Source organism: Rhododendron vialii, chromosome 13a, assembly GCF_030253575.1.
Source record: "Rhododendron vialii isolate Sample 1 chromosome 13a, ASM3025357v1".
Classification (NCBI taxonomy): Eukaryota; Viridiplantae; Streptophyta; class Magnoliopsida; order Ericales; family Ericaceae; genus Rhododendron; species Rhododendron vialii.
The window spans coordinates 26,077,661-26,101,254 of record NC_080569.1 but is presented as its reverse complement, the minus strand read 5'-3'; the positions used below and the strand labels follow the sequence as shown (position 1 = coordinate 26,101,254).

The 23,594-nt window shown below is 36.9% G+C and overlaps 1 protein-coding gene across 5 annotated transcripts; it reads left to right on the top strand.

Moving 5' to 3' along the window:
- Positions 1 to 4,700: 4,700 nt before the first annotated feature.
- Positions 4,701 to 14,474, top strand: LOC131312773 (protein STRUBBELIG-RECEPTOR FAMILY 3-like). Of its 5 annotated transcripts, none has more exons than XM_058340749.1 (17): positions 4,701 to 4,864; positions 5,357 to 5,548; positions 6,326 to 6,455; positions 6,532 to 6,603; positions 6,961 to 7,026; positions 7,119 to 7,190; positions 7,612 to 7,683; positions 7,764 to 7,835; positions 7,913 to 7,978; positions 8,089 to 8,154; positions 9,044 to 9,483; positions 9,763 to 10,151; positions 10,593 to 10,864; positions 11,139 to 11,277; positions 11,973 to 12,094; positions 12,261 to 12,417; positions 14,042 to 14,474. In XM_058340749.1, the coding sequence occupies exons 2-17, from the start codon at positions 5,428 to 5,430 to the stop codon at positions 14,102 to 14,104; spliced, it is 2,319 nt and encodes a 772-aa protein (XP_058196732.1). In that variant the 5' UTR covers positions 4,701 to 4,864; positions 5,357 to 5,427; the 3' UTR covers positions 14,105 to 14,474. The 5 variants fall into 5 exon arrangements, with proteins under 5 accessions (XP_058196732.1, XP_058196733.1, XP_058196730.1 ...); XM_058340747.1 differs by having other exon boundaries at positions 4,859 to 4,998; XM_058340746.1 differs by lacking the exon at positions 4,701 to 4,864 and adding an exon at positions 5,008 to 5,238.
- Positions 14,475 to 23,594: the final 9,120 nt, after the last annotated feature.

The window sequence follows — 23,594 nt, the reverse complement described above, 5'->3', positions numbered from 1 at the left end:
ACTTCATTTACTCCTCTTTTGACCACCTTTTTGATCATTTGCTCAATCTTGTATATAGCTTGTGTTGCTTAGGGCTACAAATGAGCTGAACTTTTGTCATTTATTAAACGAGCTGCAAGAAAACTTGAGCTTGAGCTCTGCTTAAGTCTTAATAAGCCGAGCACTTAACGAGCTAAGCTTAGTAATCATTTCCTAAATGAGCCGAGCCTCTCTTAACGAGCCGAATTTTTTCCTAACAAGTCGAAAACTCAAGCTCGGGCTCGAGTTCGGTTCATTTGCAGTCCTAGTTGTGCATGGAAATTGGGAAATTGGGAAAATGATGGGTGATAATCAATTTTTTTGATCGGCAAAAGATGAAATTTTATTAAAAATGGGGAAAAAGGGAAGGGAATCCAACAAAAAGTTGGAACACCACAAGAGCAAAAACCCGAAACGCCCAAGGGTTTACAGGGTCCACAATGATAAGAACAATAAAACTCGACCCATACCCAAAATGAACAATGAAAAACTCGCACACCCAAACTCTGCCAAGCCTGGCGGGCCCACCCAAACCAGTCATTGATTGGTGGCAATCAATGACTTCTGATTTTAACTTAGGTCGTAAACTAGCTCCAAGATATTGAAATAAAAACTCATGATTATAACCTAAAGGCAAATGAAAGAGATGCTTTTTGTTATCCGCTTTACAACTCTAATTAAGCAGCCACCAACTAGTAGGTGCACTTACTCTATTGACATTATTGGCATAATGTTAGAACTCGCTAGTGCTAGTCAACAGGCAGGGCTAGCTTTTGGCATATATTGAGGATGCGACTGCATCGACCTCCCAATTTTATCTCATTTCGAGGCTTCAAATTTTTTGTACCCGTATGTTATGTTTATATACATAAAATCAGTACGAGAGTTTAATTAGTTACTACTTTTGCAGCTAAAAATGCGAGAAATGACCTTTTGAGAGAGAGCGGATAAAAAAAAAAGTAGACTTTTTTATCAGAGGAAAAAATTGAAGTCCCGTACGCGAAAAACTTTTTGGGTAGAGCAACCCCTCCGAGCCATCCAAAAGTGTGTTGAACGGCCCAAATTGAAACTCTTTCTCTCTTCTCTCAACCCACTATTATCTCTCCTCTTTCTGTCCAAATCCGAGCTGTCCAAAATCGAAATGGACAGTCCGCATGCGTCAAGCAGGCACCACGTGGTACCCAACACCCAAAAATTTCTCCACGTACTATGAATCTAGAATAGTAAACATTACACATGGTTCTAGTGAGGGAGGCTTTGAGTTTATCAAGTAAAACTTTTTTTTTTTTTTTATACTGTAAAAACAAAGTTGGGGCCCCATGACACCTCACCCACTGTTTGTATAATTGCATAATGTACGTCTCATAAATGTGTACACACATACGCAAACAGAGGCTCACGTGCCTCCAAATTTTTTTATAATTACATTTAGACCCCATCGACGTAGTTCCTTTTAATTATTTCTATTTTCTAATAACCGGATGTTTTGGTCAGCTTGCGCGTACAATGATTAATTTCGAGATACTGAAGTTAACGACTGAGCAAACCCTCCAATGGACTCAATGTTTGGCCTCCACAAGATTCGAACATTCAATCTCATAAAGGACAATCATTTATAGTTTTCTCTTTTCTACTTGGCTGAACTTTTTGGGATTACCTTTAATTCCTGTTTTCTCTAAATAAATACACCAGTATATATCCATCCTAAATTCGCCAAGATGGCTCAATATCGGAAATTGCCAACAAATCTCCTCATACGATATAACGTAAGAAGGTGCCTTTTTTGCGTGTAAAACTTCCCGATTTTTATGCTCTTTCAAGTCGTCTTTCTAAAAATATGCATTATGAAAGTTTATGCTTAGTCATCTACACTTGTATTTAATGTGTCCCTCCTAAGCTTCTTTTTTTTTTTTTGAATTATCGCGTTGTGCACTGAGATAAAAATATATATACTCCTAGCAATTTGTTAGCAGGCAACCGTTAATTCAACAGTGTAAGAGCTTTGCACATGAAACTATTCCTAACACCGTAAATCTCGTGGGTTGACGATATGCTGTCTTGTATAATAGACTTTAATAGTTAATCATGGTGCTTAAGTGGCAGTGGAGGCAGAGATTGACCCGAATCCATATTAATTAATTAAGTTGTTTTAATTGCTTTGGGAAATGTTTCGGTTGATGATATAAAGTGGGAACATGACAACAACTGAGGCACTGCGGTGAGCTCTGAACACTAGGGATAGGGATGGCAATGGACTAATTGGAATCGGATTTATAGTTCACCATCCCCGTTCCGTTCTATATTGAGATGGAGTCGGTGTGGAGAAAGTTCGGGAGATGTCAAGTTCGGGGAATAGTCGGATCCCCATTAACTGTTGTAATTTTCACTAACTTTTTATTCTTGTGAGGGTTTTCATAGGAAAAATAAAACATTAATGAGCAAGGAGAGTTAAAAATATTAAAACAATGAAAGCAAAAAAATAAATAATAATTCATTGTTTGGTATTTTATTCTTAAGAGTATGCATGTTGAAATAGATGGAATCCAAGTAGATTTATAAATACAAAAACATTAATTACTATAAATAATCAGGGTTAGATTTGGTTAAATTGGGGCGCGAGAAGCAAATACGACACCTACTCCCATTTTCTTTACAGATTGAGAATACCCACTCAGATCGAAGTAGGGTAGTCAGAGGCGGAGGAAGGCATTGCCACTCCTATATATGAAGACACAACAATATATTGTGTTTTTTCTAAGCACAACAAGCCTTGTTGTGCCTTCCAAATGGAGTTTATTTCGAGCCTAATTTTTTTTTAATCTAAAACGTTCATATTGTGGAGAGCTCGGCGAGGAAAATATTCTTCTATAAAATGAAGCCAACTTGATACCGATAAATATATTATCGAAAGACATTGATTTGCAATGCCAAAATCGTATATTCCGTTTACTTTCTGAAAAAAATGTACTTCGGTCATTGAGTTGCTGATATATTATCAACTTGTTTTTTGCAAGGATATTGTACATACTCGTCAAGCACTACAACATAAACTGTTTGGATCAAAATTTTAGACTCAGAACGAATTCTGTTTGCCTTGTCGAATTCGTCGTCTATGCTAAAAATGAGACCGATCGATCGAGTATCAAACACCCGCATAAACAGAACACATCTTTCTTAATGTAGACAACATACTCGGCGAGCTAAAACAAGATAGAAGAGCACAATACCCCTACATACAAGAGGTGAGAGTAGAGTGGACTTTTGGGAATTACTCCTACATACACACTACCTATAGAGAAAAGCTTTTCGGAGGTCGTGCGCATCCAAAAGTATTTTGAATGGTCCAAATTTTTAAAAAACTTTTCCGGAAAAGACTGATATTTTTTTTTAAAATCCAAACTATTTATTGCCGAAATGGACGGGTGAGATTTGCCGCCTTTGTGAACAACTTATTCAGAAAAGAAGCACAAATAAGTATCTCTCCTTCTACCTATATATATTCATTGATTTATAGTATAGTTTGGTAGAGCATTTGTTTGCCGGTCACAGTACGCGTAACTTTCACACCTTTGGAAAACGGAGACAAATTTCCCAGTAGGAGCTGTTTTAAGTAACTTCGAAGCTTCGAAGTAAATACCCGAGCCGAGAGTGAAGTGGGGAAAAAAAAAAGATAAAAAAAAAAGACAAGGACTGCTGACTTTTTTTTTATATATATTTTCTTCGCGGAACATGGTGTATCTAAGTTTATTTTTTTAATGCGTAATCCATATGTTCATATTTGTTACTTCAAAAATAAAAAAAAATTTGCGCAGCTAATAAAGCTACGAGACAATACACTTCCAAGTTATGTGGATCGCGGATTAAAAAAAAGGAGTTATGTGGACCGTAAACAAAAATTATGTGTACCATCGATCATACTTTTAAAACTAGGAGACAATACACTTCCAAAGTACACCCATATACTATATGGCTAACTAGCAAAAAAAGACGTAACATATACCAAAAACATGTATAACATATGGCTCCGTTTGTTTGGGCGTAAAATATTTTTCGGTAAAATGTTTTACTTATTTTTCTGGTATTTAATTGTGTAAAAAATGAGAAATTAATTGGATAAAAATGACTTACCCTTAAATCTTCCGTAAGTTATTTTCTGAAATGAACCAGCTATCTTCTATTGCAATTCTCACTACTCAATTTTCTCGATTGTCAGTCTTAATCCACGTTCAATTACAATATTCTTAGATCTCTCTATCGTTTAACCCCCTTTCTCTATACTATTTTGTTAATTTCTGAAAATATTTTTCAAATGTTAACAAAACACCTGAAAATAAAATTTTAAAATTTATTTAAAAAATATATATTTTACATCGAAACAAACGCAGCCATACATTACAAAAATGAATAGGATTTCTATGGTACAATATCTAGGTGTACCATAGCTGATAGCTTTCTCCTATTTTGTTTCAATCTAGGATTTCCTAGTGCAAAGTTTTGGGCCTCGTATTATCCAAAAGCGAAAAAAGCCCAAAACGAACACCCGGCCTCTACATCCACTCAACGGTAATATAATGAGTATTTCTAGTATTCCTTCAAAATTAAGATTCGAATTCAAAGTATTTTAATTTCTTTCCTAATTACAGAAAATCCTATTTAATTCAATAACCCTCCATCCTAAGTAAAGATATGAGTTGTATGAGTAATGCACAACGTAACATACAGTTGGCTTCTTTCCCAAAGTCCCCACTTTTGAGTTCTCTCTCTCTCTCTCTCACTCTCTCTCTCTCATACTTTCTGCCTCTCCGCATTGTACTCCGGGCAACACTCAGTGAAGTCCATTGGAAAGGTTTGGGTTCTCATCTTTTGATGAATTCGTAACTCCGTTTCGTTTTTTTCGCATGTGGGTTTACTTTGGTTCTGAATTCCTGAATCTGTTGCTGATAATTGGCTCTGTTTTATATCTCATCTGGGTTTATCATGGTAGTGATTTTTTTTTCTTGGTGTTTTTTTTTTTTTTGGGGTGTGCTTCCTTTCAAATCCTACTTCCCTTTCACTCTCTGTTTTGAATTTGCTTTGAACTCTTGAGAGGTCTCTTTCTGTCTAGAAACTTTACTCTCTCCAAATCTGGCAAGTGGGTCTTGTTTTCTTGTAATTATTTTCTCCCATTCTCCTGAGGAACTTTGTTTTTCTGAGTAAAAATACTACAAACGGAAGAAAGAGGTAAACTTGTTCTGGATTCATTTGACTTGTTTGTGGCGTTGAAGATGTGGGTTTGTTCTGTTTCAATTATTTTCCTGCATTTGCTTCTAGATTTTGATCATGTGGGGTGTTTTTCCAGGTCTTGTGAGAAACAAATCTACAAAAGAAATTTAAAGAAAGAAAAAAAGGCAAAGAAAAGAGAGTTTGGTTATGAGGTGGCCGCCGTTCAAAATGGGCCGTACAGATCGGGAGAGACTTGTCTGGATTTTGTTTGGGCTGATGACAGTTTTCTCAGTGCCTATGTGCCGTGGGACGACAAACCCTAGCGATGGTAAATCAAAGAGCAATGCCCACACAACTACAGAACACAAACTCCGGACACAACTGTGTCCGCTCCGGGAGGTTTGATGCACATGGGTCCGGAAACAGTTGTGTCCGGAGTTGTGTGCAGACTTTATGTAAACCAAAAGCACTCCCATTATCTTCTTTTGCTTTTATTCCGGTTTATGTTTGTGTGTAACTATCTGGCCTGTTGCTGGCCCATTCGGGTTTACCTAGGCAGTCCAAAGTATTGATCTTGTAGTTTGTAGGACCCACCGATTCGTCGAAAAAAATCCATGCAATAAATTAGATTTTGATTGGATGTTGGCAATGCTTTCAAAAGCGATTATGGGGCTCGTCTTGAGGCAAGGTGCAACAAAAATGCTCCTCGGCATTGATTTTTTAGTGCAGAGCCACAGACCTTCAACCATCCGTCAGAGGCGCATGCTTTTTACGTCTTTTTCTCCGCAATGACTGATGCGAACTGCTGCGATCGCACACGTCGGACCGGGGTGTGCCTGCAGCTGCCAATTGGGTGGTCCAATACCAAGGATGGGACAGCAGAGAATATATATTATGACATCTTAATTCTCTGAAATTAGTGTTTCCTTCCACTCTATTCTGATCTGCAAGTGTATGAAAAATATACTGATTAGTCTGATATCGTAGTTAACTTGGCATTTTCTTTTCCTGCTTACTTTTCTTTTAGTTCCAATTATGGACTCAATGGGATATATGTGAAGTTTCCTGTCATCTACTTAATCAGTTTCGTATTTTGTTTTTTCAGTTAACGCAATAAATAGTTTATATTCTGCTCTTGACTTCCCACTTCTTCCTGGGTGGAGTTCGTTGGGAGGAGACCCATGTGGAGATGGTTGGCAAGGTGTACAATGTGTCAATGCCAACATAACCGGAATGTACAGTACCTATTTCCGTATCTTATATCCATTGTTGCCTATTATAGCGAGACACCTAAGCTATTTTGATTGACAGAGTTCTCAATGGCGCGAATTTGGGCGGTGCACTGAGCAATGACTTGGGAGATTTTTCTGCTATCATACAAATGTAAGTACTATCTAATCAACATATCATTGTATTTGCATTTAACTTTGTGATCATGGATGTGGGCTATGAGATGAGGTTCATAGTCAAGCATTCATGGGTATCTGGTTTTGGTAGCAATTGCTGTTAGTACAAAATCTATTTCAAATGTGTAATGTGTGTGTCAAGCATTCTGTTGTTTTAGAGCATAGCTTCCTCAAGAGTTAGTTTACTTCTTGTAAGATTGACCCTTGTGTAGAGGTAGAAGCAGTAATTCATGTACCATATGTAATGAGTTTCTCGTAGTTTTTGAAACTGGTTAGTGTGGATGTAATGGTTCAATCAATATCTAATTTAGTTGTATGCTGCTTAATGAGGCAGAGATCTGGGCAACAATCGTATTGGCGGTAGTATTCCATCCAGCTTGCCCATTACCATCAGAAGCTTGTACGTTTCCATCTTTATGGTCCTTTCATCTCTATTCTGATAATCTAATTTTTCACATTGTCTTGGTTTGCTTTTGTTCCTTTGGCGATTAGTTTTCTTTCAGGTAACCAATTCACCGGAAGCATCCCAGCCACTTTGTCGACATTAGGTCAATTGACGGACTTGTAAGTTTTAGGCACTTTGTGTACATTCGATTCCAATATGTCTAGAAATTCATATCCCTTCATATTCAACAACAGCAGCAATAACAATACCCATGTAATCCATTGCTGGGGGTATGGTAGGGGAGGATTGGAGACAGACAGAAAATTTTACCATTGCGATAGTGGGCCTGCTATATGTGACGGACTGAATGACGGGCGTCACACTATACCTCTAAAGAATGGGAAACTTAAGGGGTGTTATGCTATAGAACCAGTCCCCAAATCAAAGCCGGAAGGCATCAGAGGGCAGGCTTGGAGACTCGATTATATTTATGTGCTCATTACCTTCAATAAGAAACCAGAGAATCAGTAATTCTCAATCATATCACTTCAACACTACAAATCCATTTCTTAATTTTGATGGTTTTTGTCTTTGCCTCAGGTCATTTAATGATAATCATCTTACCGGGGGAATCCCAGATGCCTTTCAGACGCTTACGGGTTTGATAAATTTGTAGGGTATCCCTTTCATTTCTAAGTATCACTTACTGTTACCTGGTTCGGTTTTGGTTCTGATCATTTATTGCTCTGCAGGGATCTGTCCAGTAACAACTTGAGTAGCCAACTACCGCCTTCTATGGGCAGCTTGTCGTCTCTCACTACACTGTCAGTAATTTTATTTACATAAAGTTTGTTAATGTTGAATTTGTCTTTATCAATTACATAGACATGTTTGGATGCAGGCACTTGCAAAACAATCAACTCATTGGGAGACTTAATGTGTTACAAGATCTTCCCCTAACAGATCTGTACTTTTCTTCCTTACGTTGTGACTTCATACTTATAATTTGAATCCAAAGTTTGATAGGTCTATGATTTTCCTTCAGCTGCCCATAAACTGTTTTTTGTTCTTAACTAGGGACATTGAAAACAACCAGTTCTGGGGCCCAATACCGGATAAGTTGCTTAACATTCCAAATTTCAGGTGAGGACTTAGTATCCCTTACTATGTTTCATATACTGAGTAGATTTTCGTTTTATGTGCTATAACAAGTCAATTAGCATGTAAGTTTTATTTAGTGTTCTCTTACACAATAAATTTGCTATGCTAATACTTCCCTGGAGTCCTTATACAGCCTGAATGTCTGAAGCATTCGGGCCAAGTAGGAATACTTTGGTAAGGGTGTGGAATGTGTCTGGTCTGTTGTGTTTCCAGTAAGGATGAATACTAGTTAAGATTACTCTGAACAAGTTAGAGTTCCGCATATTATCGTAAAATTCAGAAAGAAAATTTTATCTTCTAAGAATTAATGAATAAAGAATGATACAAGTACGGTATCTGATCTTCCCTGATGTACTTGGGCATTAGAGTTGGAAGAATCTGATGCTTAGATGCGTACCCAGTATTGGCATTTGACACCATACCCAAGTATGTGTAACATAGAGCTCAATAAATTAATCTCATCAGGGTATGTTCTGACCTTGCCTGAGTTGCACTATCAAGCATTCATATCTTCATTTTTGGTTCCATATTCCTACCACAATTAAAATGACCACTCAAAGTGGTTCTTTTCTTCATGTATTTGGATTATGCGGCATTATTTTTAACTTTCTTGTTCCTTTTCGATTATGCGTTATTATTTTTAACTTTACTGTTCGTTTTATTATCTTCATGTATTTAGATTATGCAGTATTATTTTCGTCATGCATTTTGATTACTTGTTATTTTCGTTATGCATTTGGATTACATGGTGTTATTTTCAGATTTCTTGTTTCTTTTGAATGACCTGGAATTTTCGTCATGCATTTAGATTTCAAGGTAATTATTTTAAAGTTTCTTTGTCCTTTTAGTAAGCATTAAATATACCTTGCAGGAGAACTGGAAACCCCTTCAACACTTCTGTTATCCCATCACCCCCTGCCTTGCCTCCTTTGCCACCACCATCCAGTCCTCCATCTCCATCTGGTGCATCCGGTGCTTCATCTCCTTCGGGTGCTCCATCTCCAACTGGTGCTACATCTCAATTGACTCCAGGAATACAAGCTCTTGGACCGTCAGCACCCGGAACACCAAACTCTTCAACGGGATTGAAGTCTTTGACAACTAATAGGGTCACTTGGATTGCTATTGCAGGCCTTATAATTTGTGCAGTGCTTGGCTTAACACTCTGCTTTTGTGTGCCTAAATGCTGCAAAAGAAGTCAACCAGCCAGTGAAATTGCCAAGAGTCGTGAAATGGATGCATATAATTACACCAAAGCACAACCTAAGATTGACGAATCATTCTCAAAGTTATATAGCCCTATGGAGAAAGGTATCTTCATTTTCAAACCTTTTTCATCTTGTTCACGTATTGTCCTTAGTTGGTTTTGGTATGTACACCCTCAGTCCCTCATTGTTAGCCCTTTCCATTTTGGGATGTCCCAAAATGTAAGTCATCCTGGCAAATTGAAGAAAAAGTTGGTAAATTTTCCAGACTTGACAAATAGGATGGACATTGTGGAACAGAGGGACATCTTTTCCTTGTTATTGGTTTTCTTGTTCAATGTTTTTCTTTTTTCTTGGCAATTGATCCTTGGAGGTTTGTGAGCAGGTCATAGTGATGCAGGTTTGAGGCCACCCATTGGACATGGAAAAGATTTGCGGATAAAACCGGAGGCTGAAAAGAAGAATATAAAGACAATGACTTCAATTTCAAAGCACAAGGAAGATCATGAGATAGATATGACACTGTTGGATGTAGATATTCTTGCCCTGCCGCCACCCCCACCTCCTCCCCCATTTCTTTCGGTTGACAAGGTTACTGTAAACCCAATTTTTGCCCCTGTAACCATGACAGGGCACTCTAACAGGACTCCAAACTCTGTACGGTCCTTCACCATAGCATCTCTTCAACAATTTACCAATAGCTTTTCTCAAGCAAATCTTATTGGAGGCGGCATGCTTGGGACCGTATACAGAGCTGAACTTCCTATTGGAAAGGTAACATTCTTCTGACTTGAATTTCGACTGTTTTGATGTCAATGGGATACTGTCGTGCTTAATACACGTAGTGTCAATAGTATCATCCCCTTCTTATGTGAAAACGGTGTAAAAGTATAGAATATGTTGAAGTGTGGGATTTATAATACGTGTGTTGAAGTTTTAAATCTTACGGCCATTATTTGCACCTTAACCACTCTCGTTGGGTGGCCGTGAGCCTAACCGTTACTTATGTTACCTCACAAGTTAAGTTGGTTTTAGTTACTCAAGCTTGTGTATCTTTGGGCAAAATAGGTCACTAATGTAGCGAAACATGAGAAAAAGTTGAAAGATTCTTTTGATGAGAATCTTAATAATAACCCATCAACACAAATACGATTGAATTTCTATGCAGAGAGTATCTTGACCATGCTGTTTTTTTGTCTTCCTGTGATTCTTTAGCTACTAGCGGTCAAGAAACTCGATGCTGCAGTTTGCAGGAAGCAGAGCAATGAAGATTTTCTTGAGCTGGTGTCTGCTGTCTCCAAGCTTCAACACCCTAATGTAGTTGAGCTTGTGGGTTATTGTGCTGAACATGGTCAACAGTTACTTGTGTTTGAGTATTGTGAAAATGGAACGCTTCATGAAGCTTTGCATTTGGATGACGAAATCCATAAGAAGCTATCATGGAACACTCGCATCCGCTTGGCTCTTGGAGCTGCAACAGCCCTGGAGTAAGTAGAGGGATTATCATTCATTTCACAAAATATCGGTGCCAACTATTTTAGCTTCTCTTTTTTGTAATTGTCTATTTTTTCTTTAGTGAACTTGTTTTTAGTCAATATCTTCTTTTGCATTTTGGATTCCTCTCATCGAGACAATTTAGAAAATTATAAACTGAAAAGTGCATAAAAGGTAAAAATAAGCCTTTTTGCTCAAACTTAAAAACCATTACAGTTTCAGTTGGGTATTGTTTCTGAATAGGTTTCTTTTGGTTTCTTGGTGAAGGTATCTTCATGAAGTTTGTCAACCCGCCATTGTGCATAAAAATTTCAAGTCTGCCAATATCCTCCTTGATGATAAGCTTGTAGTACACATCTCAGATTGTGGTTTGGCTCCTTTAATATCATCTGTCCACATAAGTCAGGTAATTTGATGTCATTAGATCTAATTAAAGGGGTGGTGATTTGTTTTAGAATTTAATATTTGCATTGAATTTTTTTACTATTATTTGGTTGTTGATATAGCCGTGTTCTTGGGCTTACATGTTGAGGGCCAGAAAAACTCTGTATTCTAGTGTTTGTTCTGACAGTCCTAATTTATCCAAGGTTTCAGTTTTGGGAGATTGTGTTCTGATTGTTTCTTCTTTGGGGCAGTGATCTTTGTGTACTAGAACTTTGTTTTTTTATGCCATAGCTATCAAGTGGTTGTGTACCTTCTTTTGGGTCGCTTCCACCATTCAGGCTGCGTCTTCTCTGATGTCTTATTTAGGTGGTATGTTCCCATTTAAGGGATCTCTGTTTGCTAACACAAACTGATGTACCATTTGTGAACTAGTATAGAAACTTATTGGAGAGATTTTTATATAGTTACTTACTCTTCGGTTTGATTCTCAGTAATCTCAGTGAGTTGTTTCCAATGTTATTAGATAGTCCAGTTTTACTAAGCTAGGAAAGTGTTGGATTAAAAGCAAACGGAAACAAGTTCCATTAGAAAGAGCTATGTTGGATTAAAAACAATTGAGCTGGAAGATTGAATCTAGTTTTCTTCCCCGCCCCCCGAAAAAAAGGAAAAGAAAAAAGAAGAAGAAAACCACTAGTGCTGACATAGTACATTTATCAGATGTCAGGTTATGGTTATGGTGCCCCAGAGGTTGAGTTGGGAAGTTATACTAGCATGAGTGATGTCTACAGCTTTGGAGTGGTTATGTTGGAGATCTTGACAGGGCGAAAATCTTATGACAGGTCTGTGATCCCTTTAATTTGTCATAATACTCCTTTGGTTGTTAGTATGATCTTGTTAATTTATATGTTCCGTTAACTCTGCTAAAGTTGAGTAACAGATAGTTGAACCGTTTTTAAACTGCATTTAGCTAAAAGTGTTGTTCCTTTTGAAAAACTTTTTGATTAGGTCGCGGCCTCACGGGGAGCAACATCTAGTTAGATGGGCAATTCCTCAACTTCATGATATAGATGCACTATCAAGGATGGTTGATCCTTCTTTAAATGGAGCATATCCTTCAAAGTCTTTATCACGCTTCGCTGATATAATTTCCCTATGTCTTCAGGTAAATATTTCTTCTCCTCTCTCCCACCCCCAATTTACATCTTTAATCTTCTGTTCTTCAACTTCAAGTTTTTAGAAAGTGCTGTTCTTGGAAGAGGCATATGCCTTGGATCGTTATTCAAGGGATGAATTTTGTTTCTACCATGAGAACAAAATTTGTTCTGCACTGAGTTGGTGTACCATAATCTTAAGACAATATCCTACCCTTGAAGCTTTCTTCCCCAAATATAAGGGATAAAAATGACAATCAGCTGGGAACGTTAGATTTTTAAAGATTTCTGAAATAATGTTATGCAGAAAATTTAAATCATTTTCAGTACGTGCATGGCGTTTGCAATATAAAGGAAAAAGAAGTTGCATGACTCTAGTCTCTAGATAAGGCACCAAAGCACAGAGGCAGACATTCATGGGGTTGCGGTCCCTCGAAATTGAGTATTTATACCCTCTTTCTTAAAATAGTATTTGTTGCTTAACACAGAAAATGATGATTTATATGGACTTAGGGGAACAGGTTCAGATAAATAAACGTATGAGAGGAAGTATAATGTTACACACAAACTATATGTAGTAACTGGTTATTCTCTCTCTAGAATCTAGATCTATGTTCTATGGACTCGGGCATGAGTGTCACATAAGGGTGTGTTTAGAAGGATCAAATTCATCTCATTTTGTCGTCAAGGATAGGGAGATGTACTCAAACTTATTATACAAATATGTTTTGTGTATACTGCTAATCTAATTTATATACCGGGCCAGATATCTGTCTGATTCATCGAGTTGTAAATATGTTTCCTGGGTGAATATCCAACTAAAAATGAGAGTCCTAGTGTACTTCAGAGCATCTCCGACCAACCCTTCATTTTGCCAAAACCATTCTTCAACTCTTGAAAATGAAGATTTTGTGCTCTCCAACCTTACTTCATTTCCATTCAAAATGAAGAATCAACTTTGATAACACCCCGTCCTGCATTGGAAGTTTACATGGATGATGTTGGATATATAACAAACCATGTGCGCTACTACTAGTACCTTGGGCTTAAGCATTTTGGGCCATGTGGTGTGACTTGTGAAACTATAATCAAGGTACTCGGCCAGTAGTCTGTTTGGAGCGTTACCTCGATTATTCTTCACAGATGGAGAACCATCTCTCAAATGAAGAATATTCTTCAAATCCAATTTGTACTTTAAGGTAGACATAGTTTGTTATTTTGTAATATTTTTTAATAAAATTAGTACCTTTGTAAATGTATGAACAATATTTGCAAAATGATATTAATATTGAGTGTATGTAGATAGTATTTAAAAAGGTAAAAACTTAAGTTTTGGAGGAAAAGTTCAATTTTGACGAGAAAGGAATGGAATTTTGAGAAGGGTAGCTATGAAAATGAAGAATTTTGGTTAGAGTGTGCATGAATAGTATTTTGAGCAAAACAATCTCATTTTGATTCTTCAAAATGAAGACTTTTCGAGGAGTCATGTAACACAGATGATGATTATGACTTTGGGAAACAAAAAGATTCTACATGGTGGTGCATGGTGTTTCATTAATTTGATTTAATCTTGTTGCGCTTCGCTTATAATCTTTAAGGGAGCCATCTCTCCTAATATCCTATCTTCTTCTGCAGCCTGAACCAGAGTTTAGGCCACCTATTTCCGAAATTGTCCAGAACCTTCTAAACATGGTCTAGCAAAATCACTTGCCAAAGACTGCAATGGAATCGAAGTCAACTATGAGAGGTGAACTCCGGATGTTAAATCAAAGTATGGTGATTCTGAGGGCCTCTTCGGAACTTGTTGGTTGCTTGTAATGTGTGTGCTAACCCTGATGTTTCGATTAATTCTTTGTATGTTTAGATATTCCAAATTCGGTTTGTAGAATGGCAAACTGTAATATATCGAAATTGCCGTGTTCTCATAGTATTCTTTTTCTTGTTTATTTGTGCTGGTTTTCAAATTTTGTATTTGTGAAACCTGGTTGAATGTTTTTTTGATCTCAACCTGGCTGTATGTTGAGTTCAATGTATGCTATGGGGAATGTATTGGTTGAGACTTGATTTCCTTGGATTCTTGCCCTTTTCATGTGGCATTTCCAGAATTTGTTTCAGTTTTGCCATGTACTGGAGTGATCTGAAACTTGGTTAAATGTATGATCGACATTGGTGGCGTTTTGCGATGCGTTTGAGTAGAGCAAGTTTTCCATGTCTACCAAATATACGAGTACATATACAAATATAGTCTTGAAGTGCAATTTCCAGACGAAAGTGACCTCTTCAAGAGGGATCTGATTGTCAGGTAAAAGGTTTTGTGCCAGTTTTCCCTTTTAAAGCCAACTAACTGAAAAACAAAAAACCACCTTAGTGCAGACTGGTCAGAAGTTGGCTGGATGTAAAACTGCAAACGAGCTGAGTCCGCAAGTTGAGTTTCGCATTGCGCAAGCTCTCAGTAAAAATTGGGCCAGCTTTTGCTTATGACGAGCTGGAAATACTGGGGTCAAGCTTGGAGATGTCAACCTGGGCTCTCGGTAAAAATTGGGCCAGCTTTAGCTTATGACAAGCTGGAAATACTGGGCTCAAGCTTGGAGATGTCAACCTGGGCTCGAGCTCAGCTCGAAATAGCTCGGTTACAAGTGGACTTTGACGCAGGAGTGAGTTTGGGACTGGGCCATCTACTTATGTACTAGCATTCTTTGAGTTCATTGTCTTGAGTTTTTGATGTATGACTGAAGGCCTCAAGTTGATCGCGAAGAGCTTGGATCGTTTTCAGCCCTTTCCGGATGGCACTTAATGCTTAAGCTTATGGAGCTGAGCCTCAAGTTGATCGCGCCAATGCGCTTTTTTTTTTTTTTTTTTAAGTACTCAATAGAAGAAAGTGAAGAAAGTTTCAAGGACTTGCCTGTTTAGGGTTTCATTGTGTACTTTAGATGACACTCTAATTGTAACGACCCGCCCTAACTAACTTGCGAATCATTTGCCTAACCATGTGGCTCAATAGGTTAATCTCAAATTATACAGTAGCTGGTGGGACTTTACTTATAAACCACTTGACTTTTCTTAATTTCTCCAATGTGGGATTGGGATTCTAGAGGTGGCCTCCACCATATAGATCAGGATTGTGCTTTGATACCAACTGTAACGACCCGCCCCAGCTGACCTGCTAACCATTCGCCTAACCACACAGCTCAAAAGGTTAAACTCAAGTTATACAGTAGCTGATCGGAATCACTTATATACCATTTAAACCTTTTCAGAATAGCCCATGTTTAAAGTCTAATTATGTGTTGTGCTTTGGGCTTAATTTGCTAGTTAAATATGTTTGGAACATAAGTTGGCATATGACACACACACTCAATAATTTTTCTTAAGCCTAGTAAAACAAAACAGAAAACTTCTACGTTATTCTTTCCCGTGCATATCTTCGACGTAGAGAGAGAGAGAGGCGGTGAAGAGGAGAGAAGAAGAAGGGAGGGGGGGGGGGGGGGGGGGGGGGAGTAGGGAAAACCTAGGGTTTGATCTAGTTAGACGAAGCCCTAACTTGGTAATTCATGTCTCTTCTACTTGAATTCATATTCTTTATGTTGGATTTCATGTTTGTTTTAGTAGTAGATGTTGATTACAAGTTGAATTTGTGTAGTTTAGGTCGTTTAGAACATGAATTACGTAGTCTTGAAATCTGCAGAATTGAAAACCTTATATTTGACCTGATTTTGGAGATTTTTGTTGAGGTAGTTATAAAGCTCCAAAATTTATGTGATTTTTATTGAAAGTTTCTTTATGAGTCTTTTGCGTGTGGTAAAAATTTCAGAACGAAATTCAAAGTATTGAGCTCTGTAGAAATTCATAACCTTGTTGCACGCAATTTCAGAACTGTGCTGACTGCACTGACACGTGTTGGGAAACGGCTATAATTTTTAGCTCAAGCGACAAAATTGCGAACTGATTTCTAATTTTGGAAACTAGACTCATAAACCACAAAAAAATGCATAAAAATTGTGCCTTAGTTGTTTCTGTGAGTTAGTTTTGAGTTGAAGTTAGAGTTGCAGATTATGTTCTCTTGAGGCTAGCTACGTAACTTCATAATTTTACCCTAGGATCTTATGTTCACTAAAAATAGACTTGTTTAAAATTGTCATAGGAGGTTCGTGTGACATGTGAATCGAGGTGAGTGACTTAATACCCAAATCACATGGTTTATTGCAAGCTTTTCACTTCAATGATGTTTAATACTTTGATATGAACTCCATGGAATATCAAGGAAAAGTGGACATGTTTTATATCTATTAATGACATCCTCCCACGTCCCAACTTGCTAGGGGACAGTCTAAAAGGCTAGCAAGGCATGACTATTATATTAGATAATGAAAGACGTCTTAACTTATCCCCTACCGGGGACGCCCGGTAGATATGAAATGAATTAAGGATGTTTCATGTATAGAGGATGTGCATTACTATGCTATGTTGCTATGAAATGAGATTCCTTTTCAAATGGTTTTATCATTGTCCATGGAAAACATGTGATTGCGTATTAATCATTCATACGAGATTTGGCTTATGTAATTCTCCACCTTTTAGGCAACAAGGTGTAAAGTGGCAACGTGGTACCTTTTGGGATACACTTGTACATGTGGACACGTAGATAGCGCTTTTGTATTATGTAGATGTTTTTGTCTTCTTGTAATTATAGGTGACTTGTTAAACTCTTTTAATATGCATAGTTCTAGGTGGTTTACCATGTAGCGATCCTTATAGTCATATGGGCTTTTGTCGTTTTGTAATAAATTGGGGTTTTGCTTCCACTATTTGTATTTGTGTCTCTTTTAGTCATTTGCTAATAAGATGTTTAACTTTGATATGGCCTTAGTGATCGGATCACTGGCACTTTGCTGTGGTTAGAGCCTTCAGGGATACAAGTACGAATAGCAGAAGCAAAACCGCATTTTATTACATAACGACGAAAGTCAGATGTCTTCACATAAGGATTGCTACATGGCAATCCACCCAGAGCTATGCATATTACAAGAGTTTAACAAGCCATCTATAATTATAACAAGTCAAAAACATCTACATAGTACAAAAGCCCTATCGACGTGTCCACATATGCAAGTATATCCCAAGAGTTGGCACTTTATGCCTCATTGCCTGAAAGGTGAAAAATTACATAAGCCAAAACTCGTATGAATGATTAATACACAATTTACATGCTTTCCATGGACAATGATAAAACCATTTGAAAAGGAATCTCATTTCATAGCAACATAGAATAATAGTGCACATCCTTCATTCATTTCATTTCATGTCTACCAGGCGTCCCCGGTAGTGGATAAGTTAAGACGTCTTTTGTTATCTAATATAATAGTCATGTCTTGCTAGCCTTTTAGACTGTCTCCTAGCACGTTGGGACGTGGGAGGATGCCTTTAATAGATATAAAACATGTTCACCTTTCATTAATATTCCATGGTATTCATATCAAAGTAGTATTAAACATCATTGAAGTGAAAAACTTGCAATAAACCATGTGATTTGGGTATTAAGTCACTCACCTCAATTCACATGTCACACAAACCTCCTATGACAATTAGGCAAAAAAACATGATTAGAAGATGTCAAACAAGTCTATTTTTAATGAACATAAGATCCTAGGGTAAAATTATGAAGTTACTACATAACAAGCCTCAAGAGAACATAATCTGCAGCTTTAACTTCAACTCAAAAACTGACCTTCCACAAAAACAGCTAAGGCACAGTCTTTATGCATTTTTTGTGATTTATGAGTTAGTCCTAAAATCAGAAAACGGTTTGCAATTTCGTCACTCGAGCTAAAAATTATAGTCGTTTCCCCAACATGTGTTAATGCAGTCAGCACAGTTCCGAAATTGCGCACAGCAAGGTTACGAATTTCTACAGAACTCAATAGTTTGAATTTCGTCCTAAAATTTTTACCACATTCAAAAGACTCATAAAGAAACTCTCATGAATTTTAGAGCTTTAGAACTACCTCAACAAAATCCCCAAAATCAGGTCAGATATAAGGTTTTCAATTTTGCAGATTTCAATACCAAGTAATTCATGTTTTAAACTACACAAATTCAACTTGTAATCAACCATCTAAAGCATGAATTTAACTACTAGAGCATGAAATCCAACATAAAGAACATGAATTCAAGTAGAAGAAACACGACACGAATTACCAAGTTAGGGCTTCTAAACGAGTCAAGCAAGATCAAACCCTAGGTTTTTCCCTTCTTCTTCTCTTCTCCCCTCTCTCTCTCTCTCTCTCTCTCTCTCTCTGTATGTAAACCCACCACACCAATAAATGAGTCCCACATCGGTGGATGTGGGAAATGTAAAGTGAAATATAAGTAAAGGCCTTCCAGCTACTAATAAATTGAGGTTAATCTTTTGAACCACGTGCTTAGACGAATGGTTAGTAGGTCAGCTAGGGCGGGTCATTACACTAATGCTTAAGTCCACCTTTGTTTTCCAATTAAGTACTCTATAGAAGAAGCGCCAAGGCTTGCCTCTTTAGGGTTCCATTGTGTATTTTTTATAGTACATTGAGAGAGTAATTTCCTCTCCAAGCACGTTGTGCTCAGTCTGTGTCCTCGTAATTATCTCATGTGCACGATATCATTACGCAATTGTCTTAAGCATAATATCATTACGTAACTGTCTTAAGCAAGAGCGGTTCCAGGATTTCAATGTAGGCTTCTACGATGACAAAATTGTATAGAAAATTTTCACAATGCATATCTCTTTCTGTCTAAAACAAAATTAATTTTTTTCTTGGGTTAAAAACTTATTAGGTCTGATTTATTTTGTTCTGTTGAGCTATACTACCTATTTACTCGCAAATTTAATTAAATTTTCATTTTCATTAGCTAGGCACAAATGGCCTAGTACAGACAATATTTAAAAAAAATTAAATTATATCTGAAACAATACTACAAATTTGTAGTGTATGTTTTGAATCTGAGGGCTTGCCCACCTTATTAGCACTGTACCACAAGACGAGAAATTATTCAATGTCCCTGGGGCAAGGTTGAGAATGAACCTAAACCCCGTATTGGTGTGAAGCCTAGACGCTAAAGGGTGTGATCATTCGTGCTCAATGTTGCCTCAAGGACATTGAATATCTTCTCTAGACCACGTGCGGAGAATTGCCACTTTGGCACACACGTGGCATTGAGCGACGGCCATAAGATGTCTTCCACTCTCATTCTCCCACGAGTTGGGCCAGGAACTTAGGCCCAACACTTCCCGGCCCGCAAAGAGTTCCACAGGCTTCTCTCTTCCACCCCTCTCTCTCTATCCCTTTCCTCTATCATTCCTTCTTCGGGGTAATGGGTTGAGATGCTCTTGTCATGTGAGATGAGATCTATCTCCCTTTTTTTTTTTTTTTTTTTGTATTTTTCGATTGACCACCGTCAAAATCTGCGGTCAATCGGATTTCATTGCGTGGGTTCCGATTTCTTCGGTAACAATGGAGACAGGAGATGACAGCGGCGACGGTTATGCCGGATTTTTCCGATACCACTTTTATGAAAAAAAAAATGATGGTTTCCAACATTGAAGCATTAAAAATATGGAATACTATTCTTCAAAAAATATAATAGATACTTGATTTCTAATGAATCTAATGATAGGTCATTAGATGTTAAGTTCATTAAAAATAACAAATAAATCACTGGATGGTGCGGTGAGGACAAAAGAGCAGGTAGGGTTCGAACGAATATTCACCGATAGAAACAGAAAACGAAAAAAAAGCGCAATAAGATTTTCCTTTCCACCCCCTTTTTTTTTTCCTTGGCTCATTTCCTTGGTTAGGTTAAGTTGTTATGTTCTTTCCTCATGGTTTCTCTATCACTTCCTTTCTCTTCATTTTTCATCTTAATACACACATTCTGAACACATCATGGATTTAAATTGCTTCAGCACTACGTCGAGTGACTCATTTAAACGAACCGAGCCATGCATGTCGAGTTTTGTAGTGTTCGAGCACAACTCATTTAAAAACGAGCCGAGCCCAATTTGTTTATTAAACAAGCCGAATCTACACAAACGAGCCTAAAGGGCTGTACTTTATTTTAAATATTCAGTTGTCAAAAATATTTTGTGGCATTAACGTCCCAAAACCACCTTAGGGCATGTCAGCATGCTATTTAGAAGTATTCATTAAAAGGTCAAGATATAAAAGATCGTAAAGGGTCTTCATTGGCAAAATGCAGGCAAAATTAATCATGAATTCTAGGCCTTAGTTTGGAAATTGTTCTTTAATTTGTAACCGTAATATGCAAGTTGCCTTTCTCTTGGGGTAAGTGTGCAAGTTAATTTTAATGCTTGCAACGAAGTTTGGTAGCAAAAAATACTTGTACCTTACAAAATTGTGCTTGGGATCAAGGAAAAGATACTTGTACCACACCCCTATTATAAAATTGTGCTTGGGATCAAGCAAAAAATACTTGTACCACACCCATTATAAAAATTGTGCTTGGGATCAAGGAAAATATGAGATTTTGCATTTTATAGGAAATGTCTAGTTGCACATGGCATTCACTAATTATACCATATTTGCCCTTTCATGTGCCCATTGGTTTCATATTTTGTTTCCATATCCCTCCAAACCCTTAATTTCGTCCTTATTTCGTGTTCTTAATAATGATCTGAATCGTTCATCTCTTAAATCTTAGAGTGCACTACATACTGTGAAAATTGAAATCGATTGAATATCAAGAATTACATGAACGAATCATTTAAAATTCATGATTTTAGCTCAAAATTATATTTACCACACATTTCATAGAACAAAAATTCAATCAATTCACGAACCTATCCATGTCCAACCAAACTAGTTTTTTTACAAGAATGTTGTTCTCTGCAAGGCTTATGAGAAGAACAATTCGGCTCGTTACTGGAAATGCAGAATAAATGCGGAATAAGGGCAAAAATTAAGGATTTGGAGGGGTATGGAGGATTGGGTTCATCTTTAGTAAACTTTTTTCAAATATGGTTCATGTTTTTATATTTTTTCTATTGCTCTCGTCGATCCAAACGATGTGATGTAAAAATTGTACCCAAATCTACTAAAAATTGCGAGAAAATTACCAAAAAAAGACCGTCACAAAAAACCATCACAAAATTTAGCCAAAGGGGGCCTTCAGAGCAAGTTTACCAGTTATTAGCAAAAAAAACTCATGAACAGTGCACATTTTTTATTTTACCTACTCATATTTTTTTTCTTTATTCTATTATTATAATATGAGAGAGCCCGGGGGGGGGGGGGGGGGGGGGAGAGAGTTAGGATTCCTAGTGAACAGTGGTTAGTATTAATACCGAACCAATTCTTGAAAGCTATTTTACCTCCCCTGTTTTCCTCCTCTGTTTTCCTCCTCCTCTGCTGCAACCTCTTTTTTCTATTCTTCTTCGGTAAAATAGCTAAAATTGTTATTTTAACTCCTCTGATAAACTTGCTCTAATTCATAGATCCCACCACCACAAAGGTACTTACTGTATTTTCGTCACCAGTTGATCATGATCAAAACAACATACGTGCAAGATGTAATGGACGTGGAGTTGTGAAAATATCAACCAATTCGTCGACTTTGGTGGGTATTAAAATTGATAAATTGGTTGAGAATCCTTTGCAGTTTCAAGTTGAAACCGCAACCAAAAATTTGATTTACTGTAATTAATCAAAATAAATTCTCCTTATACCAAATTGGTCCAAAACAAGTATTTTACATAGCAAAATAATTTAATCACTAGTAACCTAAACTCTAGATTTAGACCCTTAATATCACCAAGAAACCATAACAAAATGTATGTATCAGAAGGAGATGGAGGGTTGGAGAGAGAGAGAGAGAGAGAAATTTCTAACTCCGTTCCAGTTTTTTGGAAAAAAAACTTTTTGAAAATGAATGTAATTTCAAGCTCAAAAACATGTGTTTATGCAAACAGTTTTCCTACAAATATGGATTTTATTTGATAGATTTTATTGAGATTTTTTAAACAGTGCAAAAAAATATTTTTCGTTTGTATTATATTTGAGTTTGAAATTACATTCTTTTGAAAAAGAAGATTTAAAAAGAAAACGAAATGACACTAAAGAAGAAGAGATGAACAAATCTACCCGCACAGGGCACGAGTTGGGTCAGGTAGTCATCAAGTTTTAAAGATTCCTGCATGGTAGGGCACCCGGCCCGCTCGAACAGCTTCAAATCCGCCCCGTTACGCTCTCTCAAACCACGTAGGTCGGATCTGATTTCTCAGCCACTTAAAAAAGGGGGGAAGAGATGAAATTAAAAAGTTAAAAAAAAAAAAAAAGAAACAGAAAAGAACAAACCTTGGCCACCGGTCCACTGGAGCGGGGTTAGGGGCCGGGGTGTTCCTCATGCGTACACGTCACGGAGTAGCATAGAATAATGACCAGACATTAATCAATCCATTCCAAAATAGATGTTCGGTCCACATTTTAAAAAATATTTTTTTTAAAAAAATTCAAACTTTTTTTTACAGTTTGAAAGAATTTATTGATATCTATTTGATTTTTGCAAAGAAAATTAAAACATTTTCACAAATAAAATTTACCTTTTTAAAAATTTAAAATTGCATTTTGGACATTAATTTAAGGACGGAAGAGGTAAATTTGATGAAGTCCAGTATGTGGGTCTGGGTAACTTTAAGTACTGAATTATTTTATTTACAAAATCTCTTTAATCTCTTACAAATTACTCCATGTGAACTCTATGATTATTTTTGTATTGTTGGTTGAGCCCATAATGTGCACATGGTGTTTTACTGTGAGAAAATGAAATTAAAGAATTACAATGATCTACACCCTCTTATTAATTACTCCCTCCATTTTATATTATTGTTTTTATTGATAGAAGATGCATCCCATACTGTTGGTAAAAAAACAAATTGTACCCAAATTTAATTCGGTGTCAAAAAAATTAAAGCACAAAAGTGTACTATTATTTTAATTCAAAAATTGCACGTTCTTTCGTTCACGACGAAGGGAGTAATACATTTTAAATTGATTTTTAGAGTTCACAAATTCACAAAATACGAATCTCATAGTACATTAATTAACAATAAAGTTTCATGTATTTTTCGGAGGGTTTTCACACTCCTGTTTTTTATAACCATCCCCCTTTTGTCTTGTAGATTTGTAAAAATACAATA